The 24,460-nt window shown below is 36.4% G+C and overlaps 1 protein-coding gene across 4 annotated transcripts; it reads right to left on the bottom strand.

Annotated features, from left to right (window-relative positions):
- Positions 1-949: 949 nt before the first annotated feature.
- Positions 950-24,117, bottom strand: LOC130713804 (uncharacterized). 4 transcript variants are annotated; one of them, XM_057563610.1, is made up of 26 exons: positions 23,748-24,113; positions 23,336-23,448; positions 23,121-23,247; positions 22,544-22,642; positions 22,392-22,460; positions 22,139-22,273; positions 21,996-22,064; positions 20,367-20,422; positions 20,118-20,277; positions 18,864-19,028; positions 16,962-17,046; positions 16,488-16,721; positions 16,273-16,364; positions 16,127-16,169; positions 14,120-14,271; positions 12,914-13,024; positions 10,876-10,944; positions 10,604-10,747; positions 10,117-10,191; positions 9,854-10,030; positions 9,613-9,698; positions 4,111-4,165; positions 2,428-2,553; positions 2,187-2,300; positions 1,453-1,569; positions 950-1,349 (listed from the first exon to the last, which is right to left on the bottom strand). In XM_057563610.1, the coding sequence occupies exons 1-26, from the start codon at positions 23,865-23,867 to the stop codon at positions 1,284-1,286; spliced, it is 2,859 nt and encodes a 952-aa protein (XP_057419593.1). In that variant the 5' UTR covers positions 23,868-24,113; the 3' UTR covers positions 950-1,283. The 4 variants fall into 4 exon arrangements, 3 of the variants coding, with proteins under 3 accessions (XP_057419593.1, XP_057419594.1, XP_057419595.1); XM_057563611.1 differs by lacking the exon at positions 12,914-13,024 and having other exon boundaries at positions 23,748-24,114; XR_009011039.1 differs by lacking the exons at positions 950-1,349; positions 1,453-1,569; positions 4,111-4,165 and having other exon boundaries at positions 2,277-2,300; positions 23,748-24,116.
- Positions 24,118-24,460: the final 343 nt, after the last annotated feature.

Below are 24,460 nucleotides of genomic sequence, written 5' to 3'. Positions count from 1 at the left end.
ATTCTTCTCCTTTCCCCTTCTCTTTCTCTTTTTTTTGTGTTTTCCCCTCCAAAGGGAAGAAGGGAAAGAGGAGAAGGAGGTGAAGCAATATGATACATGAAAACTATATATTCTCTAGTACCTCTATTGCATCTCCAACATTGACAACTACAACATCTGTTACAAGAGCCACTGGTTTGGCGGAAGGTGGAATGGAAGGGGTAGTAGAGGTAGGGGAAGAGAGGGGAAGGGAAGCATGAGGGGGAGGTGGGAGTAGATTGAGAAAGAGGATGGTGGTGGTGGTGGTGGTGGTGGTGGGTGGGAGTGGTGTGGATGGAAGCAGGAAGAGGAAGAGGAAGAAGATGAAGGGGAAGAGGAAGATGATGAAGGGGGAAGATGGTGGAAAAAGTAAAATTAAATGACACATAGGATAAAAAATACACATAGGATAAGTGAAAGCCACTTGAGTCTAGTGACTATGTTAAATTGATGACACGTAGACACAAATGGATATTGACTTAGTTTAATTAAAAAAAATATTCAGGGATCAATTACAAATAATTAGTAATTTTCAAGGACCCAATTCAATTCATCTATATAAATCAAAAACTAAACATATTTAAGCCTAAATTTTATAGCGGGAATTGAGAGGCTCTGTAAAATAATTGCATTTTTAGATGTGTTGGACAACACATACACTCCGAAGCACTTTTAACAAAATTTTGTAGCTCATGAATGAATGTAATCTCAGCGTCTAAACGTGAATGACAGACATGCAACCAAACATGCACTGGACCTCATTTTCTCCAAGTTATTGACTGTATGGATCAATCAACATTACCATATGCCCTTTGTTTCACCATATCATCCATTTAACTTAGTTGTCAGGTTGGAGAGCTTGGAGATCTTTCCCCTTCCACTATAGTACATATAAATTCCATTATGAATACAATTTAAAGACAAGCATAAGTTAGATGATAAAAAAACCATACAAATTATAGATCATCTCATTTATTATGACAACAATTACAATATTATTATTACTATACTTGATATACTTAGAATTACATATCCTGTACAAAAAAAGAAAGAATTACATTTCCTAATCTCTTAGCAATATTCTAGTTGAATTTATCTTTGAAAATTGAAATTGATGAACCACAATGCACATTCTGAATCGAACCTACACTCAAGGGATTTGTCATTGTAATTAGCTTTTTATGGGCTCGCCACTTAAAAAATGGAGCCTGGTGTTGTAACTATACAAGAATGCCAATGCATGATCCTGAAAACTTCCAAGACCATCATTGACGCCTCCTTTGATACAGTGAATAACCAACAAGGGCAGACATCAGAAATGTCCATAGAACCTGCGCACAGTTTCAAATAAACAAATTAATAAAATCATGCAACAGTTAAAGTGAATTCGAAGAAAGCAAGCACTTTGAGAATAGGGTAAGGCTTTGGGAGTACCGTATTTATAGCAAGCCACTTTTCAAGCCTTCTAATCCTTGATTGCATCTCTTCAATAACACCTTCAATTGGAGAGACTCCCGTACTTGGTGAGGATTCTGAAGAAGAGCTACCTCCCTGTTTGTTCCAACATATTTCCACTAAATGATTATGCCTAAAAAATTACATTAAATGCTTCACAAATGCAAAAAAGGTTCGCTACATTCAGGAATGCAGTAGCTTTGGACCAATCCAGGAGTCCAGTGCAGTGTAGGTTTGCTTAGCATTAGCATGACGCAAGATGTGTAGACTAAAAAGGAGTAGATCCCTAGGTACTATAGAGTATGGATAGAACTTCATTCACACAAAAAAATTCACCAACACCTAGAGAGATGAAGGAAGAGAAGGAAGGGAGAGAAATGAATGATATGATAGGTGATGTGATATGAAAAGATAGAAACAGAAAGTTGGTGAAGATGGAATGGAAGAGAAAATGAAGTGTGAATAAATCAAAACCCAAAGAGTTTAGGATCAATCAGGTCATGCGGCTATACCCCGTAGGATGTTTGCATGTTCTTGGCTTCACTATTGTATAAAAAGATATGATGCATCAAAATATCCGCAAATTCTTTTATCTATCTTTTCCTCCTTTAACTAAACCAATATAATTTCAATAGAGTCAAATACTTAGATGGCTAATATTTGATGAAGCCCCGAAAAAATAGACTAAAATCTGTCCAAATAATAAATGCTACCTGAGATTGAATAAATTCAACAATCTCTTGCAACTTTGCTGATTGCTGAGAGTGAATCCCACCAGAGTTTCTCTCTATTGCTGGTAGTCTTTCCAAGACTATTTCAAGATAACTCTACCAAAAAAATGAACAAGAACAATAAGTTAAGCACCATCAAGACATGACAGACTAGATTGATTAAGCGCCTGAATTATGCACCAGACACAAAAAGGGAACTATAATAAAGGAAGAAAGTCAATACCTTAGTAGTATATGAACCATCCAATTTAAGCATTGAACCAGCTGCTGCCACAGCATCTTTATTGACACCCTTTATCTGGATGTATGGGCCAGAGACATCTTGTAGATGATCAACCTCAATCAGAATCTACACAAGAAAATAGAAAGAAAAAAAAAAATCAGCGGCAACTCAGAAGCAAATTAATCATAGATAAGCCTAGAAGTGACCCCCCCCGCCCCCTCCCCCACACAATAGAATATCATAACTTAATTATTCCAATGTGCATATGCAACAAATTTGAGTGGTGGCTCAAAAGGAAATTGAAGAAGTGGTACAAAAGGTAATCTTTGTAGCTGCAAAACTGAGCTATCAATCATCAAACAAAAAGTGATGCATTGCAAATATCAGTAAGACCCAATCAGAATTCTTGATCACAAACTAAACATGAAATTTTACATCAAAATCCACAAGTACTCACCATTCACCTATTATTAGTAAGACATGGTCAATCAATAAATTCTTAATAATCATCCCAAATTGCATAATATAGTATTACACTGGACCGATTAGGAAACTTAGAAAGCAATTAGTTATTTGAAGTACGCCAAAAAAGAAGGGACATTGTCCGATCAAAGCATATCTAACGGTCATAAGTAACCATTCTATGTAATTATTAAAAGAATATTCAACATATCTTGCATCTCTTTTTTGTTTTTCATAATGGAAAAACTCCTCTAAAGTGAGGTTGTCTATTAAGAAAAAGAAGGGTGTCTATTAAGAAAAAGGGTGCCTTAAGATTCCATGTTGACTAGAGGTATGGTCAAACTAGAGCTTTTAAAGACTTGGGAAATCCTAATTGCACAAGCTAAATTTTGGGATTGAACTAGACTTGGATCAAAAGATCCGACATTGGGTCACCCACCGTTGTTTAAAAGTCCACCTGGCCCGACGACTTTCCCACTGCAATGAACCCAGTCCTTCAGCTTAACCGGTAAGTCCTATAATCTCCATGCTCCATTTGACCGGTTCTCAATGTGGGGTGAGTGTGGCAAAGATCTCATATGAACAAGAAATACAGCCCCAGTAGTGCTTATAAAGGCTTGAATAATTCTCATTTCATGAGCTAGCATATAGGGTTGAGTTAGGCTTAACACAATTTAAGAGTGTGTATGAACCCCTAGATTTTATGAGTTAAGATTACAGATTAAACAATGGTGGATATACCTTCTTGTCCACTTTAGAGACAAACTCACTTCAAAGATACTTTATCCTTCAACAGTATAACTTATTTCAAATCCCGGTTCTATTATAAAAGTGTGATGTTCAAGTATACTTTACAGATAATAATCATGGAATCTTCAGTTGCATCATTGAAATTCACAATACTTACACCAAACAGTCCAAGAATTCATTATAAAATCTGAACATGAGTTCTGATGAACACAATTCACTATTTATTTTTGGCCAACAGTTCAAGAATTCATCATCATAAATCTGAACATGAGTTCTGATGAACACAATTCACTATAAAATTCAAAAGTTGAAAACGACTTGAATTATCATGGTTCTCAATCAGCCAAGTTTAGGTTTAAGGAAGCAGGGAGCTAGAGAAACACGAACAAGTTCATTTTGGCCTTGCAACTTCTATCAACTAATTATTATTCATTTTAACCCAAATGCAAGAGATAATATAAATCATGTGACCTTTCCATCCTGATAGATGAATGCGGATGCTTCAATGTACGCAACTGCATGGTACCTGACACAAACGTGCTTCCAATCAATAATAATACCTAAACACACCAACTGTAGACAAGTTTAAGAAAGAAATCTGCAAGAGGTATCTATCATTTTGACAAATATAAGTTAGGGGTGATAACGGGCAAGGTTTGGGTAGGGTATTATCGTACTCATCCCCAAACCGGTAATTTAAAATAACCATACTCATTCCTTTACCTCTGTAAGTAGCAACTTTAATCTCATAGGTGCTAAGTACATATATGGCCGTATCGATACCCACACCTATAAGTGCCAGCTATGCTGTGCATGTGCACTAGCTAGTTAACATGTGGTTTGCACATGTACTTACAGTTAGTAATAGTATGCTATATAAGTCTACTCTTTGTAATGACTTCAGAATTTGAATACAAGTTACATTCAATTTCTATTTTCTGTTATTTTTGTTTTCTCTCTGTATCTCTTATCTTCACATACGAGTCACACAACCTGACTTGACTGGAGTGCAACCTGTACACAACTTTGAATCGTAAGATTCAACAGTGAACCGTGAATCGTAAGATTCAGCTCCGACTCAGAGATACAAAATGAGATGCAAGTTCATTTTAGATTCATACTGCGATACGTATCGCTGCTTCAAGAATTTGTATGGTATCAAGATACATGTTGTACTTATAATAAAATACTGATAACTATAAACAAAATACCACCACGATCCCACTATTTAAAACATGACAAGCAGAGGGAAAATGAGAGACCACAATTTCCCTTTGAGCCAACAGCCAAACCATCTTGTTCCAGCAGATTATGCCTGTAACCAATCCTTGTAATTCAACTGGAGAACCTAGAGTTGCTGTCAACACTTGTCCAGGCTGTACTGGTAGTTCATTCCCTGCTAAGATTAGAAGCAAAAGAGGCTGTTTTTGCTGTAGAGTTACCAAATCTTTCTTCTTCAGCTCGTACTACTCCCAACCAATGCTTCTTATCACACCTCAAATAGTCCATGCAAATCAGTAATAGATTTCTGATTGGATGTCTTCTCTAATGACCATGATTTGCAAACTTGCAACCTAAGAATCGCCCAATCTTTGAAACTGAGAAGGAAATACCTCCAAATCTGTTCATGCCCCCACCTTATCCAATTGATCTGAGTACCTTGGAAAACCCAGATTCTTAATTCAAATGCAATAGGAACAGCAGGCTGACACAATCTAAGTTCTGGAACTTGGTAAAACTCAAATCTATACCCTGGTTTCCCTTGCCTAAAGCATGAAGTCAACATGATATGTTAAGTGTTGGGTGAATGTTGGACCTCTTGAAAATTCACAATGGCTAACAGAATGAAACATAGGCACTAGAATTAGTTATTTATATATCTAACAATCAACTGCTAATGGAAATCAAACGATCAATTGGCATATGTCTTTACTAAGTCCTTGAGAGGTCCTAGAATTAGTTAAATATGTAACAAGTTTGGTGCATATTATTAGAAATTGGGAGGCCTATACTCAACCACAAAAGCTAGCTCAAGAGTTAAGGTTTGCACAACCATATATAAAGGCTATCTATGCTCTATCTCTAGCCAATGTGGGACTTCTAACACACCCCCTCACGTCCAGGACTGAACAAGGCTGAAGCAACAACTCACCAACAACAACCACACAGAAATAAAACATACTTGAGGTCGATCGATTGATGGCTTCTAAGACAAACAATGGTGTCAACTTTGACACAGACAACTCTCAAACATTAGAGAGCGGGCCAGCGCAACTCGCAGCTAGAGCCCTAAAACCAAAACCAATAACTCTCAACTAGAGAGTGGGCCAGCGCAACTTGCAGTTGAAGCCCTAAAACCAGAAAACCAAACAATCGAGACAAAACAAACGAAGGTGACACTGTCACCTTCAAAACCAAACAAAACCAAATTGCATAAAGTCAGCCAAGATCAATATAATAAGAGCATCACGAACCATGACACGCAAACTAAGAACTCAAACAGCAAGAAACATCGCAGATGAGAAAACACAGAAGACCCACAAACCAAACTGGAAGAGGAAGACCGGACGACCATTAACGGTGGCGCCACAACACACGTCAAATAGAGGACCTTAAAAACCAAACCTGGCCGAAACACAAATAGGACCAGCGAGAACAATGCAGCGCAATACAATTAGATCCAACCAAACACTTCTTGAATACACCCTCCACCAAACCAGCAACAAGGATAACGATTGTCGGCGGTGGTTGACTGTGGTCTCTATTAGGATATTTAGCAATATCCAACACTTCCCTTCAAACTATAGCATATATGTCATATGCATAGCTTGTAACAAATATAATTAAGATTTAACAATATCCAGATCTACCCCTCAAGCTAGAGCATATTTGTCATATGCATAGCTTGTAACAAATATAATTAACTTGAGAAGCTGCTGCTGCCGGAGAGAGATATTCCCAAAAACAATCCAAAAATCTTTTCCAACTCTAAAACCACAATTATGCCAACTAAAACCAAGAAACCAAAACAAGAAACTAGAGCAACCCAACACACTAATTGTGAACTTGACTGGACCAAAGAGCCACGTGGTGCAGAGAACTGTACGGTTAGCAATCTTGGGGTACTTCATACGGTATATAAGCCCTGGAAACAGCTCTGATACCAACTTGAATTTGATAAAATAATACTTGTATTTCATTGATAATACTTGACTTGACTACAATATATATAGACTAACAAATAGATAAAAAGAAACTAAATCTAAACAGATATTCAACACTCCCCCTCAAGCTAAAGCTTACTTAGCTTTAAGCTTGTAACAAATCGAACCCAAGAAGAAAATTATCTTAATAGATATCCCTTAATAATGACAGTCTTGGCGAATTTCTGAATTGAATAACCTTTCAAACTTCTAGTAAATCCATGGCGATAAAAGCCAACTTCTCATACTTCAAATTGAATAATCTTTCGAACTTCTGCTAAATCCATGGGCAGGCAAAAGACAACTTCTCATACTTGATCTGGCTGAAATTGATGCAAGACAAAAACCAATTCTTCTGGAGTGTCGTAGGGTAGCTGAGTCAGCAAACAAGGGCGAAAAACCAGCCGTATTGGGAACTTGACATCACATGAGCCAACAATGTTCTGATTCTTCTGAATCTTGAAATCCTTATATTTGTGAAACCTTTTTTTTTCTTCGTGAAGGTAGCAGCCCAAGATGTGATTCCCATTAGCCAGCTTCCAATTGAATTGAAAATTCCAAACTCAATATACCACACTTGCCAAATCCAATAACAGTTGTAATGTGGCATATGGTTGCATAGCCACAATTTCAAGAAAAACGCTTCCAGATCTGAAAGCAAAACCAGATAAGTCGTCATTGGCTGCAGCGACGGTCGGTGGTGGCAGTAGGCGATCCAAAAAAGAGAAAAGGACACCAAATTCTTCTTTAGCAGGAGATCTTCAAAACGCATCAGCCATGGAGAAGATAGAAAAACAACCAGAAATCAAAGAGGGGTTGACTAACCAGCGTGAACAGTGCACAATGAGGAGATGTCAAAGCAGGCCCAAAAAAATAGGACCCAAAAACCAAATAGCCGAGAGAGACATCACGAAAGCAACTACGGTTTCAAGACAAAGGGGAGTGTATTCAGAAAGAAACGAGGCCGTAAGAAAACGGCTAGAACTAACAAGCGGAAGCAAAGTATGAAAAATAAATCCAAGAGATTTGGAAAGTCACCATGAGGGGGCTCACGGGGGAGGAGCCCCCTCACAGCGGTAGGATTGAAACTTGCTCTGATACCATATTAGAAATTAGAGGGCCTATACTCAACCCAAAAGCTAGCTCAAGAGTTAAGGTTTGCACTATCCTTATAAAGGCTATCTATGCTCTATCTCTAGCCAATGTGGGACTTCTAACACACCCCCTCACGTCCAGGACTGAACAACCTGGAACGTGGGATCAACAACAACGGGTGGCCCAATAATGGGAGGTCTCCACAACAAACAACAAATGGATCTAGGATAGGCTCTGATACCATATTAGAAATTGGGAGGTCTATACTCAACCACAAAAGCTAGCTCAAGAGTTAAGGTTTGCACAACCATATATAAAGGCTATCTATGCTCTATCTCTAGCCAATGTGGGACTTCTAACACACCCCCTCACGTCCAGGACTGAACAACCTGGAACGTGGGAACAACAACAACGGATGCCCCAAATATGGGAAGTCTCCACAACAAACAACAAATGGATCTAGGATAGGCTCTGATACCATATTAGAAATTAGAGGGCCTATACTCAACCCAAAAGCTAGCTCAAGAGTTAAGGTTTGCACTATCCTTATAAAGGCTATCTATGCTCTATCTCTAGCCAATGTGGGACTTCTAACACACCCCCTCACGTCCAGGACTGAACAACCTGGAACGTGGGATCAACAACAACGGGTGGCCCAATAATGGGAGGTCTCCACAACAAACAACAAATGGATCTAGGATAGGCTCTGATACCATATTAGAAATTGGGAGGTCTATACTCAACCACAAAAGCTAGCTCAAGAGTTAAGGTTTGCACAACCATATATAAAGGCTATCTATGCTCTATCTCTAGCCAATGTGGGACTTCTAACACACCCCCTCACGTCCAGGACTGAACAACCTGGAACGTGAGGGGGTGTGTTAGAAGTCCACATTGGCTAGAGATAGAGCATAGATAGCCTTTATATATGGTTGTGCAAACCTTAACTCTTGAGCTAGCTTTTGTGGTTGAGTATAGGCCTCCTAATTTCTAATACATATGATTTATCTGCTCTAGCTTGAGGGAGAGTGTTAGGTATATTGTCAATAGGTAGGATATCTTGTATTAATTGTAATTGGATAGCGTAACCATTATGAATAGGGTATCAATGGTATTGTATAAATATTGCACATATTATATATAATACATTCCGCTGAGTAGTTGAGACACGCGGATGCAGTCCAATGCCTTTTGGCTTCTCTTTTAATAGAAGGATCTTTTAATAGAAGGAAAAAGAAAAAAGTTACTGGATTAGGATTTAGAATGTGAAATAAAATATGAAACAGGCCTCCATGAGTAGAGTTATTCTTGAGCCCTTACTTTTCATTGAGTTCACTTCACTTTACTTCTTCCTAGTTAAGTACAATGGCTGTGTGTACGGTATGTGAAATGCAAACTAGAATACTAGACTCTGGTACGCATATTTTACATTCTCCTAATGTGTAAAGTGTAGACAACTAATATTGATGATAATCACCTATCCTTTCCTCTAATATAGAATCTGGACAACATCAAGCAAGATGTTATCTCCTCCCATACAATTCTCACACTAAGAATTGTTCTTGCATCATTTGTAGCTCAAACACCACAACTTATTCTGTAAAACAGTGGTTTATATTTACTGAAAATCTACAATTTGGTGAAGATTATCTTTTTGTACTGAAATGTAGCTTACCCAAGGTTAAGAAGACCAGCAACCGTACTAATGCCAATATCAAAATCCACTTTAGGCTGAATTATGAAGTTTCCTTCTCTGATAGGCTGGACAGTACAAGATAATATGAACATTGTCAAAATAAAATAAAATAAAATTAATAAATAATCATAAAAAATGGACAGTAACTATATATTGTTATATAATTGTGTGAAGGTATCAGCAAGTAAATGATGGGAAAAGGAGAAAAATTGTTCCCAACCTCACGTATAAGTAATGCAAATCTGCCTTCACATATTCTGACTCGAATACAATCACTGTCTGACAACTTTCCATTAGAAGGAATTCCAGGAAGCCGTATATATATATCAATAAATTTCTGAACAGAACTGCAAAACTTTGCTGGATCAAGAATTGCTAGAATATCTTGATAAGCTACCTGAGATTTATTGCAATACTTAGTTAAAGTGTTGAACAAAAACCTTGTCCAATACAATAATTTATAAATACAGATAAACGTCTTACTTTTTTATTACTCTTTAGTACAAACAATGAACTCTCAGGAGAAAGCACAGGGTCAAAGTCATTTCGAATTTTAAGCTGCAAGTCAATATCAAATGGTGACGTGTCATATACCCATTGATTCTCCAAAAGAAACTATCTAACATCTAAAATAAAAGAATATTGAAATAAAATACAGCAATAAAAGGGAGACAGGTGAGAGAAGGGAATAAAAAGAAGGGACTATCAAAGTCGACTAAAACCACCAAGTTTTATATTATCATTCCAGTGTCAATATTCAAACATAAAAGCTTTAGCAAAGATTTACAAAATAAAAGATTGTTAAGTAGCCATAGTTAGAGGGCATTGTCAAAGATAGTGTGCTGTGATTCTTGTTTACACAGAAGTCATTAAAGGGTTCAGCTAAAATCACAAAAAATATTCAAACTGTTACTTCCTGAGCAGTTTTCAAATACTTTGTGGGGGTGGGGGCAATACGCTATCAACTAACGTGTGCATGAACAAGATGAGGCTCAATAAGCTGCTGGAACATAGGAAAAACTCTCATCATGATCTCATTTTGGGAAATAAAACATCCCACTCTACTCTTATCCCTTTGAACTCTTGAAATCAAATGTGAATGAACACCTCCTACCTGTTTAAAATAAGAAGATTAAAAGGAAGGAAGTTATTTCATGGGTTTTCTTAGCCCAGCAAAAACCAAATATAAAAATAAATGAAATAGAATGGGGCCTTCAAAGATGGATAGAAGCTCATTCTTACAACAGCAATCCACAAGTCGAGTGATATTCGGATATCAGGATGCAAAGCATACACGCCTTCAAATATAATCTGATCAAAATTAACAGATGATATCTCAAGAATAAAAAAGAACAAATAGGAAAAATAACTAAGAGGTATAGCATGACTAAGCTTCAACATCAGGAATTATGCATATGGACAAACTAAGATGCATCAGATATGTGACATTAAGTTATTATGGTCTCGATTATGGTGATAAATTCTCTCCTGTTGCTAAGATGGCATTTGTACATTTGTTCTTAGCTATGGCTGCTATAAGAATGCATTCTTGCAGGGTGTCTTGGTGGAGAATTAGATCATATGGAGCAACCACCTGGGTTTGTTGCCCAGGGGGAGTTAGGCCGGGTTTGCAGGTTAAAAAAATCTTTGCATGGTTTGCAAAAGTCACCTTGAGCTTGGTTTAGGAAGTTTAGCAAAGTCATCCAACAATTTGGCATGACTCGCTGTTAGGCGGATCACTTTGTGTTTCTTAAATTCTAATCATCATGTAAATTTATTTATCTTGTGGTGTATGTGAATGATAGTGTTATTACAGGTGACGATCAAAAGGGCATTGAGGAGTTGAAACAATACTTGTTCAAGCATTTCCAAACTAAAGATCTTTGCCAGGTACAATACTTTCTTGAGATTAAAGTGGCTGAATCAAAGACAAGTGTAGCTATCTCTCAAAGAAAGTATGTCATTAATATTCTATAAGAAAGTGGAATGCTTGATAATAAATTTATTGACATACCTATGGACTCCAACATGAAACTTCTACCTAATCAAGGTAAGCCCTATCCTGATCTAGGAAGGTACAAAAGGTTAGTGGAAAGTTTAATTAATTACCTCACAATGACTAGACAAGACATTTCCTTTTCAGTCATTGTTGTGAGCCAGTTTCTTAACTCACCATGTGATAGTCATCGGAACGCAGTCAATTGAATCCTAAGATACATTATAGGATCACTGGTAAGGGCCTTGTTTATATGGACAGGGTTCATACTAATGTCATAGGACAAGATCTAGCACGGAAGTAGAGTACCGTGCTATGGCTAATGTTACATGTGAACTTTTATGGTTAAAACACTTGCTTCAGAAGCTGAAGTTTTGTGAAATAGGACCTATGGAACTTGCTTATGATAACCAATCAGCTATGTATCATTCCTAAAATACAATTTGTCATGATAGGACCAAACATCTTTCCTTAAATCCCATTTTTCATGAGAGGACCAAGCGTACAGATATTGATTGTCACTTCATCTGACAGAAGATACTCTCATGAATCTTTAAGACTTCTTATTTTCACTCTAGGAATCAACTTGCAGATATGTTGACTAAGTCTTTACGGGGTACTAGGATAAAATATGCACGTAACAAGCTGGATGCATCTAATATATATGCACCAACTTGAGGGGGAGTGTTGAATATCTGATTGTATTATGTATTGATTTCAGGCTTTAATTTAAGGCACTATGTCCAGAACTAATTTAGGAGTTAGACACGTTAGTTAAATTAAGCACTAATCTTGACATGTGTCTCCCCCTAACCTAAGAGTTTGTTCATTGTACTCGTGTGTGTGTGTGTCTGTGTGTGTGTGTGTATTCTGCACTTACAGATTCAATAACAAGTTAACAACACACGAGTTCAATTTATTTTTCTTTAATTTAGTTAAAATATAATTTCAGTAGGCTTGCATTATGTCCAAACTAAAAGCCCAAAGGGCCTTAACACAAGGAAATGTGTTAGGGGGGGAGGGGAATTCCTACACAGATGCCTAATGGTCGTTACTTTTGAAAATATTGACCACGGACAACTAAAATGGCCATTCTAAGTTCAGCATCAATCCATTACCAAGTAATTATTTAGATCAGCAATGAATTTAAAATCTACTACGAAATGCATGCATGCGGTTTGTAAAATTAAAATGCAATCAAGATATTATCTTTATTCTATTACATCTCACAAGATTATAATAATGATAAATTTCCAGTTTTAGGGCACAAGTTTAATGGCTAACCACTCCGCAATCTTTAGAAACTTCTAGTTCCTTGAAGCCAATCCGAGCACCACTTTCCAAGTCAAATATAGGTACTTTTGTTATTCGACCATTTCGTATGTCATCAATATTCTGCAAAGGACTCAAGAATGGAAATGTTTAACTATCCATGAGTACAAAGGCCAAAAGTATCCTGAAGCTTTGACTAAACAAGCATAAAAAGCAAAGAGATATTATCATCATTTTTTTTTTCGATGAATAGAGATATTAACATCATCTATTTTCTTTTCTAATAGTAGAATATTTGTTTTTTAGTGTATAGCACAATCCCATAAAATAGGGACCCTAAAATCAGGGACAACCCCATAGAATCAGGGAAAGCCACGCTACATCATCCAGGTCTTTTTTTCGCGCACTGCCGACTCTGTTGTATTCTCCAGCCCCTCTCAGTTGTGTTCTCCAGCCCCTCGCCATTCCGTTTTGACCAAGTTTGGTTGTTGGGTGTTTCAGTTTGTGGGTCCCTTTGTTCATATCTGTCCAGATCCGTACCCCAGTTTCTTTGTTTTTGGTTCCATGTTTCTTCATTTTTTAGTTGATGTGGCTATGTTTGTAAGTTGTTGTGCCTCATCGTTTCTTTCTTGTGCTTGTTGGTGCTTCCTCATCCTATATTTCCCTAGCTTAGCTTCTGGACTAGTGGCTGTAACATCTCTTGGTTTTGGTCTTTTGACCAAGGGTTCTATTTTTTGGGATTTTTCCTGTATCCATTACTGTTTCTTCCATTCTCCATTGCTACTTAGGTACCCCTGTTTTCCCCGTGGCAGAATTGCCTGAGAAGGAGGCTCCCGAGAATAAGAAGTCTTATTTCATTTGCCTTCTCCGGATCTCCTGCCATTACATCCAAGAAACTAAACAGGAAGAATTACTTGGACTATTTAACTTGGCCATTACTTTAAATCGCCTCGGAGAGGGAATTTAGGGGTGCTCGAGATAACATTCGTCTACCTTAACTTAATAGTTTAAGCTAATGGAATGGTTCATTAAATGATATCAGAAGAACATGAAACAGTGAGAAAGGTTCATTCCTCATGAAATAGTGAGAAAGGCTAATTCCTCAGAAAAACCGATCCATTTGAACACAAAAATTTCAAGTAATCGTTTAGATTTCTATATATATGAAGGTGCAACATGTAGAGTAGCCAATACATAAAAAGTGTTCCAAAAACATACCTTTGTAAGCAAAGATAAATCAAGGGAGCTGAAGTCTTCATATTTAAAATCCTTTATTTGTTTATAATAGCTTTCCAGAGAAACTACTTCACAACCAATGATATTTGCCATTTTATGAGCCAAACTAGTCTTTCCAGACCCACTAGGACCTCCTGAAAAGCATAACTTCCCCAGCATCAGTCATTTTTCAGAACTACAGCCAGTATATGTATCCTACTATGCTTAGAGATGAACATAAATTGATTATACAGAATTCAATCAACCCATATATAAAAAATTAGAGTAAAAAATGAGATAATTTAAGTACATACTTGGATTTTTACATTGTCAAATCAAATCAATGTTGTCGGGATAACCTCAGTTTATACTCTTCCTCAACTAGATGTTGGGCACCTTATCATATGTTGGGTTAAAACCCCATCTACCCATCCAAATGGAAAAAGAGGAACTAGAGCTCAAAATATGGAACCGCAGTGATATGCCTAGCACAAGTTATTTCTGAGTGGTGGAACTTATAAGATGTTGGGGATGGATGACCAAGTTTTACCCAATTAACGTGGTTCTGCAGCAAGTATGAAGAGAAGGGGGACTTCCAAGCCACTGCTAAAACTATTCAGCTACCTACTGAAAGGGGTATTCAAGATCAATGGAACCAAGTGGACATTATTATCTTTTATTTGTATTTTGGTCTAGGTTGTCAATCCCGGCGGAATCCCGGTTTCCCATCCCATCCCGGCCAAGTAATGGGACGACCACCCCCATCCCATCCCACTTCGCCGTCCCGGCCGGGATCCCGACCCATTTCCCGGCATTTCACGTGCGATCCCAACAAGATAGTGAAAGCTCCAGTTTTCCAAAAATGCCCTCCAAATGTAAACGTTAGGGTGTTTTATAGGGGTATTCCCAGGTTTTCACAACAACAAAAGCCCTTGCTCTGTTTTTTACATCTCCTTTGTTCTGCCTCTGTTCTGCTTAGGTAGCTTCTGCCCTCTCTTTTGCTAAGGAATCAATGACTTTAGTATTTAAGTAGTTAAGTATCATGTATTTTTTATTAGTTGTACGACTTTTATTGCTAGTTTGCTACTATGAAAGTCTGCATATGTTATGAATTTCAAGTAATATTTATCATTGTTTTAGTGTGTATATATATATATATATATATATATAGAGAGAGAGAGAGAGAGAGATTTACAATTATTACATTACACAAAATATAAACAAATATTCACTATCCCGGTCATCCCGCAATCCCGTTTCTGGGCCGGCCGCTATGCGTCCGGATCTGGGATTGACAACATAGATTTTGGTCATGTAATCATGTTGATCTATTCAGAAGGAAAATGAATGTTGACGCACACGCGGAGGAAGGGGGGTGCAAGTATTGTTAGGAGACTTCATTCTTAGTTTGTTGGCTAGTTACCCTTGCAGATCTTCTCTGTGTATTTCATTTTGTAGATTGGGGAATTCCTCCCTATGTTTTCAAATGAAATACCAGGTTTCTATGAAGAAACAATAATAGAGCTAACATTTTTCATCAGAAACACACTATTTAAATATCTGCCACCGTCTTAATGAAATTTAAAGTACAGGGAAGCCAATACTAGATAGAAAAATGAAAACACTTTTCAACAATAATAACTATCAGCATCAATTCAACAAGAACACAATTTGAAGTATAAATATAATACTACCAAAAAGTGAGAAAATATTTCAAATTAAGAGCAGAAGAGATAGGAAGAGTGAAATACAAAAAAGGACAGTTCTTTCAAATTCATGTGCTCAATGCTAAAATGATTGTCTTCTTGTTTATGCTTGAAACCTTTTTAAGAGTAAACTTTCACTGGCATGTATCCCGGCCACCAAGATCAAACAAGCAAAAATATTGTGGTTCAAACCATGTGGCAGTGTAAGACAGAAATGAAGCAGCACGTTTGCATCCGTAAATGGTTTAAGAAAAAATGCACATTAAAAGGAGGAAGAGGAAGTATGAGAAAATTTCCACATTACCAATTCCGACTATGACTGGGACACCTTTATTCTCCAACAAAGCCTGTAGGACAGGATTCAATCAAACATTATAGTTTATAAACATAAATTTCCTAAGGAATTGTAATCTTCAAAAAATGAGACTCAGAAGAAATTTCCCTCCTTACTTGTATTGCTTGAACAGCCAAAAGCAATCCCCTATCCAAGTCATATGAATCAGGCATTGGAGCAAGCCTAATGTTGTCCCTGAAAGATGGATCTGCGGTTGCTTCATGAGAGAAGTCTTGGTATAACGGAATTCTTATGTATACATGCAAGGAAATTATCACCGAAAACACCAGAAAAGAGTTTAGGCTACATCCTCCAATTCAAGGAAAAATACCTAGTACTGAGTTGTCAGGCTGGGAAGATTCAGAAGATATGAAATGCCATGCAGCCATAACAGGTTCTATTTTCGATTTAGTTGGGGATCGAGTCCACGGCTGAGATACATCCTCAAGCCCAGTAACAAGGTTAGGAGTAAGACGAATTGGCTTTGGTGCAACGATTGCGGTTTCTTGACTACCAATCACAGTTGTATTAGACACAAGTGGCGGTGTACTAAGACGGGGTACGCCTGCATGTGAAAGTGAGAAGGAGAAACAAAAATTGAACTGTTCACTGTCCAATACATCTCAAAGCAACCGAAGGAAATTATTCTTGTTATCATCTTCATACTTAAGATAAAGCTTAAATAGACAATGAAAGTCATTGTAAAGATAATTGACCAAAAATTGTCCTAAAAACAAAGAAAATTAACTGAATCAATTGAATATGTCTGGACTTTAAAAGAGGGAGTATGCACCCAAATCCCAACCTTTTCTCTCAAGAATCAGTTCCAGGTAGGATTTAGTAATCCAAGGTCCATTGATACCCATCCTCAAAGCTTCTGTTCCAACAGTCTGCAGAAATTATTTTCCCCCTCCTTTAAAATACAACTTAGCATATTAACCAACAAAAATGGGCTCAATTAGAGTAAGCAACTAGCATAAAATACAGGAAACCACTAGCCAAACATACTACTTAGAGCCCGTCTATATCAGCTTTTTTCCTGAAAAAATCACTTTCACTTAGAAAATAATCACTTTTGAACATTTCTAAGTGTTTTGTTTCAGCTTTTGAAAACAAAAACAAAAAAAAAAAACCAGATTTCTAATTATTGAGTAGCTTCCGGAAAAATGTAGAAATTATAGCTACCTTTTAAAATAAAAGTGTATTTCATCATCGTAACCAAATGAAGTATTACTTGAAATTACTTCTACTTTACATAAAATCTCAATCAAAAAACAGCTTTTATCTTAAAATCACTTTTTTTTAAACTAAAAACAAATAGCTCTTAATATAAAATGGAGGGAAATAAAACATTCATGCTCTAAGGGCTAAGGAAAGCCTTTATATAAAAGAATTTCTAAAGGAAAAAGAAATAGTCTGAAGAAAAAATTTGATTGGAACTTTTGGATAAGTAATCAGAGTGAGAAGCAAGTACACAACATGGAAAGCTCTAGCTAAATAGACTTTTCAATATATAATGGAAGAAAATAATACATTCATATCCTGTAAGAACTAAGAAAAGGTTTTTGTAAAAGAACTGTTGAGGAAAAAATAGTGAGCAATGATAAGAAATCCTCCAAAAACTGAGAATAAAACAACTAAAAAGAAAAAATGAAAAACAAAAGAAGAAATTACATACTCAAAAAGAGCAAAACGAAGTATAGTTTTGGTCCTAAGTCCGAACAAATGATTTACAGATTAAGACTGATTTAAGCTGTTCAAATGTTCAAATGACAAGATCACTATAGAAGTATTAAATTGAGAACCATTTGTTTAAACATAAAACTTGCATATATTTTGAAACACTAGGAGCTTGGAGCTTCAAAAAACAGAAAACTAATGTAGACCCAAAATCTTTGATTTTGAAACAAAGGCTGGTGTGCATCACAGTGAGGGAGTATCCATCACTGTTGTGGAGGACTAGGACTTCCTAATTTGGGAAACTATCAAAATAGAGATGAGATTGGTCAGACAATGACAATACTCCAATTCAACTTTGAAATTATAGGGGTTATCCGGTTATGTAAGGTAGAAGAGAATTACTCCTCCCGTCCCTAATTATAAGACCCTTTAGAGACATACTTGGTGTCTCTTTATATTAGACCCCTTACTAGATTCTAGAAATATTTATTATCCTTTTTCAAGTATACGCCTTGTATTTATTATACTTTTGTAATTCTAAAATTTTGATTACCACTAATAATCAATGCTTTTCAACACTACTCAACACATTAATTGAGGGTAAATGTGGAAAATTGTATAAACATTTTTAAAACCAATACATTAATTAACCTCATTACATGTTTTCTTAATAAGCACGATTGTCTTCAGAGGACCATATAATTAGGGACGGAGGGAGTATAATGTGGTACAAAATACAAATCACCAATACCTACTTTTTCTAATAAAGTTTCTTAATAAATAAGAAAACAACAGGAAATACAATGACTGGGAAATCACTCCTAAGAGATCATCTAATATAATTATTCTGATACAAGAAAGATATTATGAGATACTCTTCAAATATTAAAACAAGTATATATCATTCTTAACACTATATTTGCTCAAAAATGACAAGATGAGCCACTCAGAATTGAAAAATAAACGCAGTCAAGAAGATTTATTTTAAAAGGGATGTAATTTAGAGTTATAAGAGATAAGCTCATACCTTCCTATTAGTTCCTCTCATCACTGAGAATGTCTCACCAAGAGCATCAATGGTTTCATAAGACATTGAAACCTTGCCATAATTGACAGTTGTGGATGCCCGTTTATAACTAACCACAACATTGTACCCAAGAGCCAGCAATCCACCCAATGTCATTCGTCCAACCTGTTCCAACATTATAATAATGAAAGGAAAATAAGAACCTGCTCAGAGTTCATTTTTTCTTGACAGACAACAAGACAAGTTCTATGGAAGGAAATGCTAAAAGAGGCAAACCTAGGTACATTAGAAGTACTGCACTAAAGAAATGCTTAATCACTAAGAATTAAGAAATACTTAATCACTAAGAAATACTTAATAATATGTTGCCTTCCCCTTATTTTTACAGTCCCTTCTAGAATACACCTTCCATAACACAAATGCTCCTAGAGAATGAACATTCTCTCTCCCTCCTCAGGCCAAGCCTAACTGAATATCTTCTCTACCACACATGCTCCATACACGGATACACCCTGGTAAACCATCCTCTAAACAAACTAACAACCTGCCACATATGTTTAATAACTATCCATGCATTCATCTGATGCCTCAATGTATAAACCTTGCCCACTCTACACCCCATGTATTTCTGGATCAGCACCTTGTCCATTTCCTCTTCTAGACTTCTTAGTGCACCAGGATGTCAGCGCCTACAGTCCTATCAGCTATCTAGGGAGGATGCTAACTTGTGCGTTAAAAGATTTAACTTCCTGGCCTTATTGCTAGAGATAACATTCAAAGGTTAGGACGACAAAGGGAAGATGATTAGCAAGGCTAGATTCATGATGATATAGAAGAGCAAATAATTTGTCATGCTTTTATATCCACCATTTGAGACAACGAATAGTCCAACATTAAATGCGGGATGAAGCATATGGTTGTCTGTTATCTGGTTGGATAACTGCTAGTAATGAGAATAGTTATTCTCTATTATTAAACTTGTTGAACACTGTATATCAACTATTAAGATTGGGGGGCACATTTAAAATGTCCACAGGCCCATGTTCAATCAAGCACAAAAGGGGGCTTCTTTTATAGACAATTTGATTGCAATCATCAGGATTAAACTTACGAAAGATACAGTCCTTTGGTGATATATCCTTTAACTAAATGCTGTACAATTCATAATATATATATATATATATATATATATATAGTTTTAGTATCAAAAGAAATGAAACAAAGACAAAAAAATAAAATTGAAAACACCCATACCTCAAACTCTGCTTTAGGCCTGATTATGAAATTTTTGTCAACAATCCTCTGGTCCCCAAGTGATAAGTAATACCTAATTCCAGACTGCCGCACTTTGATCCAGTCGTTTATTCTTGCTTCTTCACTAGCTGAAGGTGGTCTAAGGTACATTTCAATAAAACTGAAAGCAAGACAAATTTTCTAGTGAAGATATTTTAAATTTACTATGGACCACCAAACGTATTTTCTTCCTACATTTAAAACACTAACTTATCTGTTTGGGTTTCATTTCCTTGAAAGACAGAATCTGAATGCCCCTCTGAAGACTGTCACAAAATTTGAATTTAGTCCAAAGCATAAGTTTGCACCCCAAAAATCCAAAACACAAAATTATAAATTATTTAAAAATAAACTAACAAGAAGTTTAAAATTTTATACCAAATTAACACAAGAATAAAAAAAATAGTAAAAGGAAAACTAACATCACACGATTCTTGATCCCAAAAGTAATGTCAAAAGTCAAAACACTAAAACGGTGATAGAAACCAGCCAAGGAAGAGATAGGAAACTCTGATATTATTGAAAAGTAACCCAGGTTATTCGACAGAACCTGGACTCTCCTAGTCCCAAACTCCCAATTATATCATTGTCGCAAAGATACTAACGCTCTCTTTTAACTCCCTTATTTATGGGCAACATGCCTAACTCACTAACCCTCTAACTAACTACCAACTATTAACTAACTAACTATATGCAGGTACCTATCAATACTCCGCGCCCGAAGATTCACCTTGTCCTCAAGGTGAATAATTGAATACAAGCCTAAGGACTGAACAATTATCCCAAAATACAAACAAGGAAAATTACACAGCCTCTTCAGGTGGGTGTTCACTGTCAAAAGACCACATAAAGTCTCTTTTTTTTCAAGTATCTATCGGACTTGTCCTGCTGTTAGCCCAATAAGCATTTAAAACAATTTTCTGTAAGGCCCAACTCCTTCCGTGGGCAGTTTGGGCTTGTCCCATTCGTATGGATCTTACTTGTGCCCTGGGCAGACCCCCTTGCCCCGTCGAACCCTCTCACTAACTACCAACTATTAACTATCTAACTATATGCAGCCATGCAGGTGCCTATCAAATGGCCTGCAGGCACAAAGAATTCATGCTCACTTTATATAATTGAACTCCGACTTAAACCTTTCTTTCTCTACCAATCTCCCCTTCCTAATAAACTATTAATGTCTAACTAGTCTGACATAAAGACCCAGGAAAGGACCAGAAAAGTCAAACTAGCTTAATCTTTTATCCAACCAGATGTAGAAGAAAGGAAAAAGGGCAGCCCACTTCACAAGATTCCCACCACCCTAACATACATATGGTGTAAGATTATCAGGTGAAAAACACATGATTTTCTCGGAACAAACTAATAATGATAAGATCATAAAAATTTGCTACCATCTATGTGACCTATATATGGTCGGTTTTCTAGCTTTGATGGGTTTAAAGAAAACAATAAGTGATAGAAAAGTGCTTTCTCCTTAGTTTGGCTGTGTAAATTGAAGCAATCAAACCCAAGGTTTCAAGTCTAAGGAATCTTGGGGATGATACCTAGCATACCAGATGTTTCAGCTAGTCTAGGTTTGAAAATAAACTGTTAGCAGTAAGTCTGGAGTTCCAACTTCCATGTTATTAAGAAGGCTAACTTGAAGTGAAAACCATGCAGCCAACAGGCTTCCAGTGGACAAGGAATGACTGGTATTAAATTTTTAGATGGTAGACTAACCTAACACAGATGTACCAGAGAGAAAGAAAACCCAATAAACAAAATTATGTAATCAGAAAGATAAATTCACAAATAGAAAGACAATGACTGGTATTAATTTGTAGATGATAGACTCACCTCGCTTCGGCATTTAACCTTGTAGATTGCCTCTCTAAACGATGAGACAAAGCTATTATTAATTCTGATCTGCCAAAATAAAGGCAGAGGAAATAAAAGAATTAGCTGTGAAAATAGGAGGTGAGAATAAGAAAGGGACCAACCTGTGCATGATGAAGATCTGGCTCAATGTGTTTTCTAAACAACGGGAAAATGCTATCTATAAGGTAATCCAGAGAACAAGAATCTCCAATGTCATAGCGGACTTTAGAAAGAAGACTAAAATGAACACCACCAACCTGATTTATCAAAAATATATGTCTGTATTAATTAGTTATTTTGAAACACACAAGTAACCAACAGCATAATGAAGGCCATAGAATTATTACAATATTGTAAAAAGAAAAAAAAAATTACCACAGCAACTCGAATATCCAGTAAAGACCTTAGTTTTGCATGTAATGCATATGTACCATCAACAATTACCTGAAACCAATTGTGATAAAAAAAAAAAGTAAAAATAATAATAAACACAGAATTCCTTTACAACTACAATTAGCTTATCTTACCACCCCAGATGAAGTACTCTTTATTGCTTTAAAGCCAATACATCTCTTTTGCTGATAGTCAAACTCTGGAATTAATGTATCATCACCTGTTGTCAAATCCTAATTGCAATACAGAAGCCTGTTAATAAAGTTCAAAATAAAATAAACTTTGCAGAAGGAAAAGCATAATAAGACTCATTTGCATTTCTTACTAAAATCATAAGCTTGTCCCAACTCCCCAAGTAGTACATATTAAATTGACTCAATCTAATTTGTTTTAGTCCCAAAGAAAACAAGAAGATAGCCACTTTCCCAACAGTGTAACATGATGAATCAGCAGCTACTAATTCCTTCTGTTCTTTTTCTCTTTTTTCTTTTGATTTTGTAAAGAGTAATCAAGGACAAATATCTCAGGAAGTTGCATTTTGCCAATATAAACATAAAAAGCTTGAGAAGGTAACAAAGTGAAGGTGTAAAATCTAAGGGGTTTGTAATATCAGCCATGCTAACCCATCAAAGCCAATTCAACCATAAAACTCAAGAAAAGGCCAGTACAGCATCTTAGACGTTGTAAAATGAGAGAAAAGCAAATGCACACCTCAAGATTCTTGATCAGGGTATCAAAATCTATAGAATCCAGATCATTCCTTTCATCAACTCCATCACAATAATTCTCCATTGATATAACAGTACAACCAATAACAGATGCCACCTTTTCCGTTAAGCTTCACGAAACATGAAATTGAAAACACATTAAGCCATAAACCACACATTCTAAACAATACATTGACCACAATATAAATAACACCTTACCTTGTTTTACCAGAACCACTTGGACCACCAATGCCAACTGTAACAAGACCATCCTTTTTCTCTCGAAGTTCTTGGATCGATTTTACCAACAAATAATATCCATGATCAAAAGACTGCACAATTTTCACCCACATTTTAGTAATCCTTTCCACAAAAATTTCATGGATCATGAGAATTAAACCACAAAGAATTTCAATTCACATGAACATCAACAACATTCAAAATAATCAGAAAATCTCTCTCACTCACTCACAAACAAACAAATACACAATTAAATTATCAAAACGAAATCAATTTTACTACTCAGCTATTTGGCGTGCTCATCGATATGCTTAATTATCAAAATCAAGACAGAAAACATGAAATTAAGCTTGAAGCCCTAAAAATTGAAGTTGAAGAAGAAAATGCATACCACATGGAGAGGGAGAGATTGGAGGATGGAGGAGGAAGAAGACGATGAAGTTGAAGGTTGTTGCTGGAAGTAATCGCGTCCTCCTTCATGGAAAACGCGCTGAACAACTTCATCATCCATGGTTTCTCCGATCACCGTGAGCGAAGTGATTCCTCGATGCTTGTGAGTTGTGACAGAAGAATCTTATGATGAGTGTGTGTGTGATGTGAATATGTGATGGAGTTTCTCGAGAAAATGGAAAATAGTATATATATAGTTGCTTTTTTTATTGTGTGTGTGTGGTAAACGTATATTTAGGAATTTTAGATTTCGTGAGAGGGAGAGCGTGCTGCGTGCCCGTCTTCCCCACCTTCTTCTGCACGTCTTTGCTCATATACGCACGCTTTTTCTCTTGCATTTTATTTATGTCAAAATTAGTTCTATTCTTGTTCTTATCCAACTTTCTTTCACTCCTTGGGTTGGGTGGTTTTAAATCAATTTATTCTTGCTTTCTTGATTGTTTTATCATTATTTTAATTATAATTTCTCGTTTATTATGTTCCATTAGTATAATGAAGGGGACAAGAGGACGAGGAGGGTGGTCGCGGACCAGCTCAAGGTGGCATTGAGAGATGTCTTCTTTCCACGTGTTTTTTGTGGAGATGATCATTATATTAGATGATGTGTCATGTTTGCTTCATATTCCTTACATAGGGACTTTTCTTTTTACATTC

Source organism: Lotus japonicus, chromosome 4 (genome assembly GCF_012489685.1).
Source record: "Lotus japonicus ecotype B-129 chromosome 4, LjGifu_v1.2".
Taxonomy (NCBI): Eukaryota; Viridiplantae; Streptophyta; class Magnoliopsida; order Fabales; family Fabaceae; genus Lotus; species Lotus japonicus.
The sequence above is the reverse complement of the archived record's forward strand: the minus strand, read 5'-3'. Positions and strand labels throughout refer to the sequence as shown.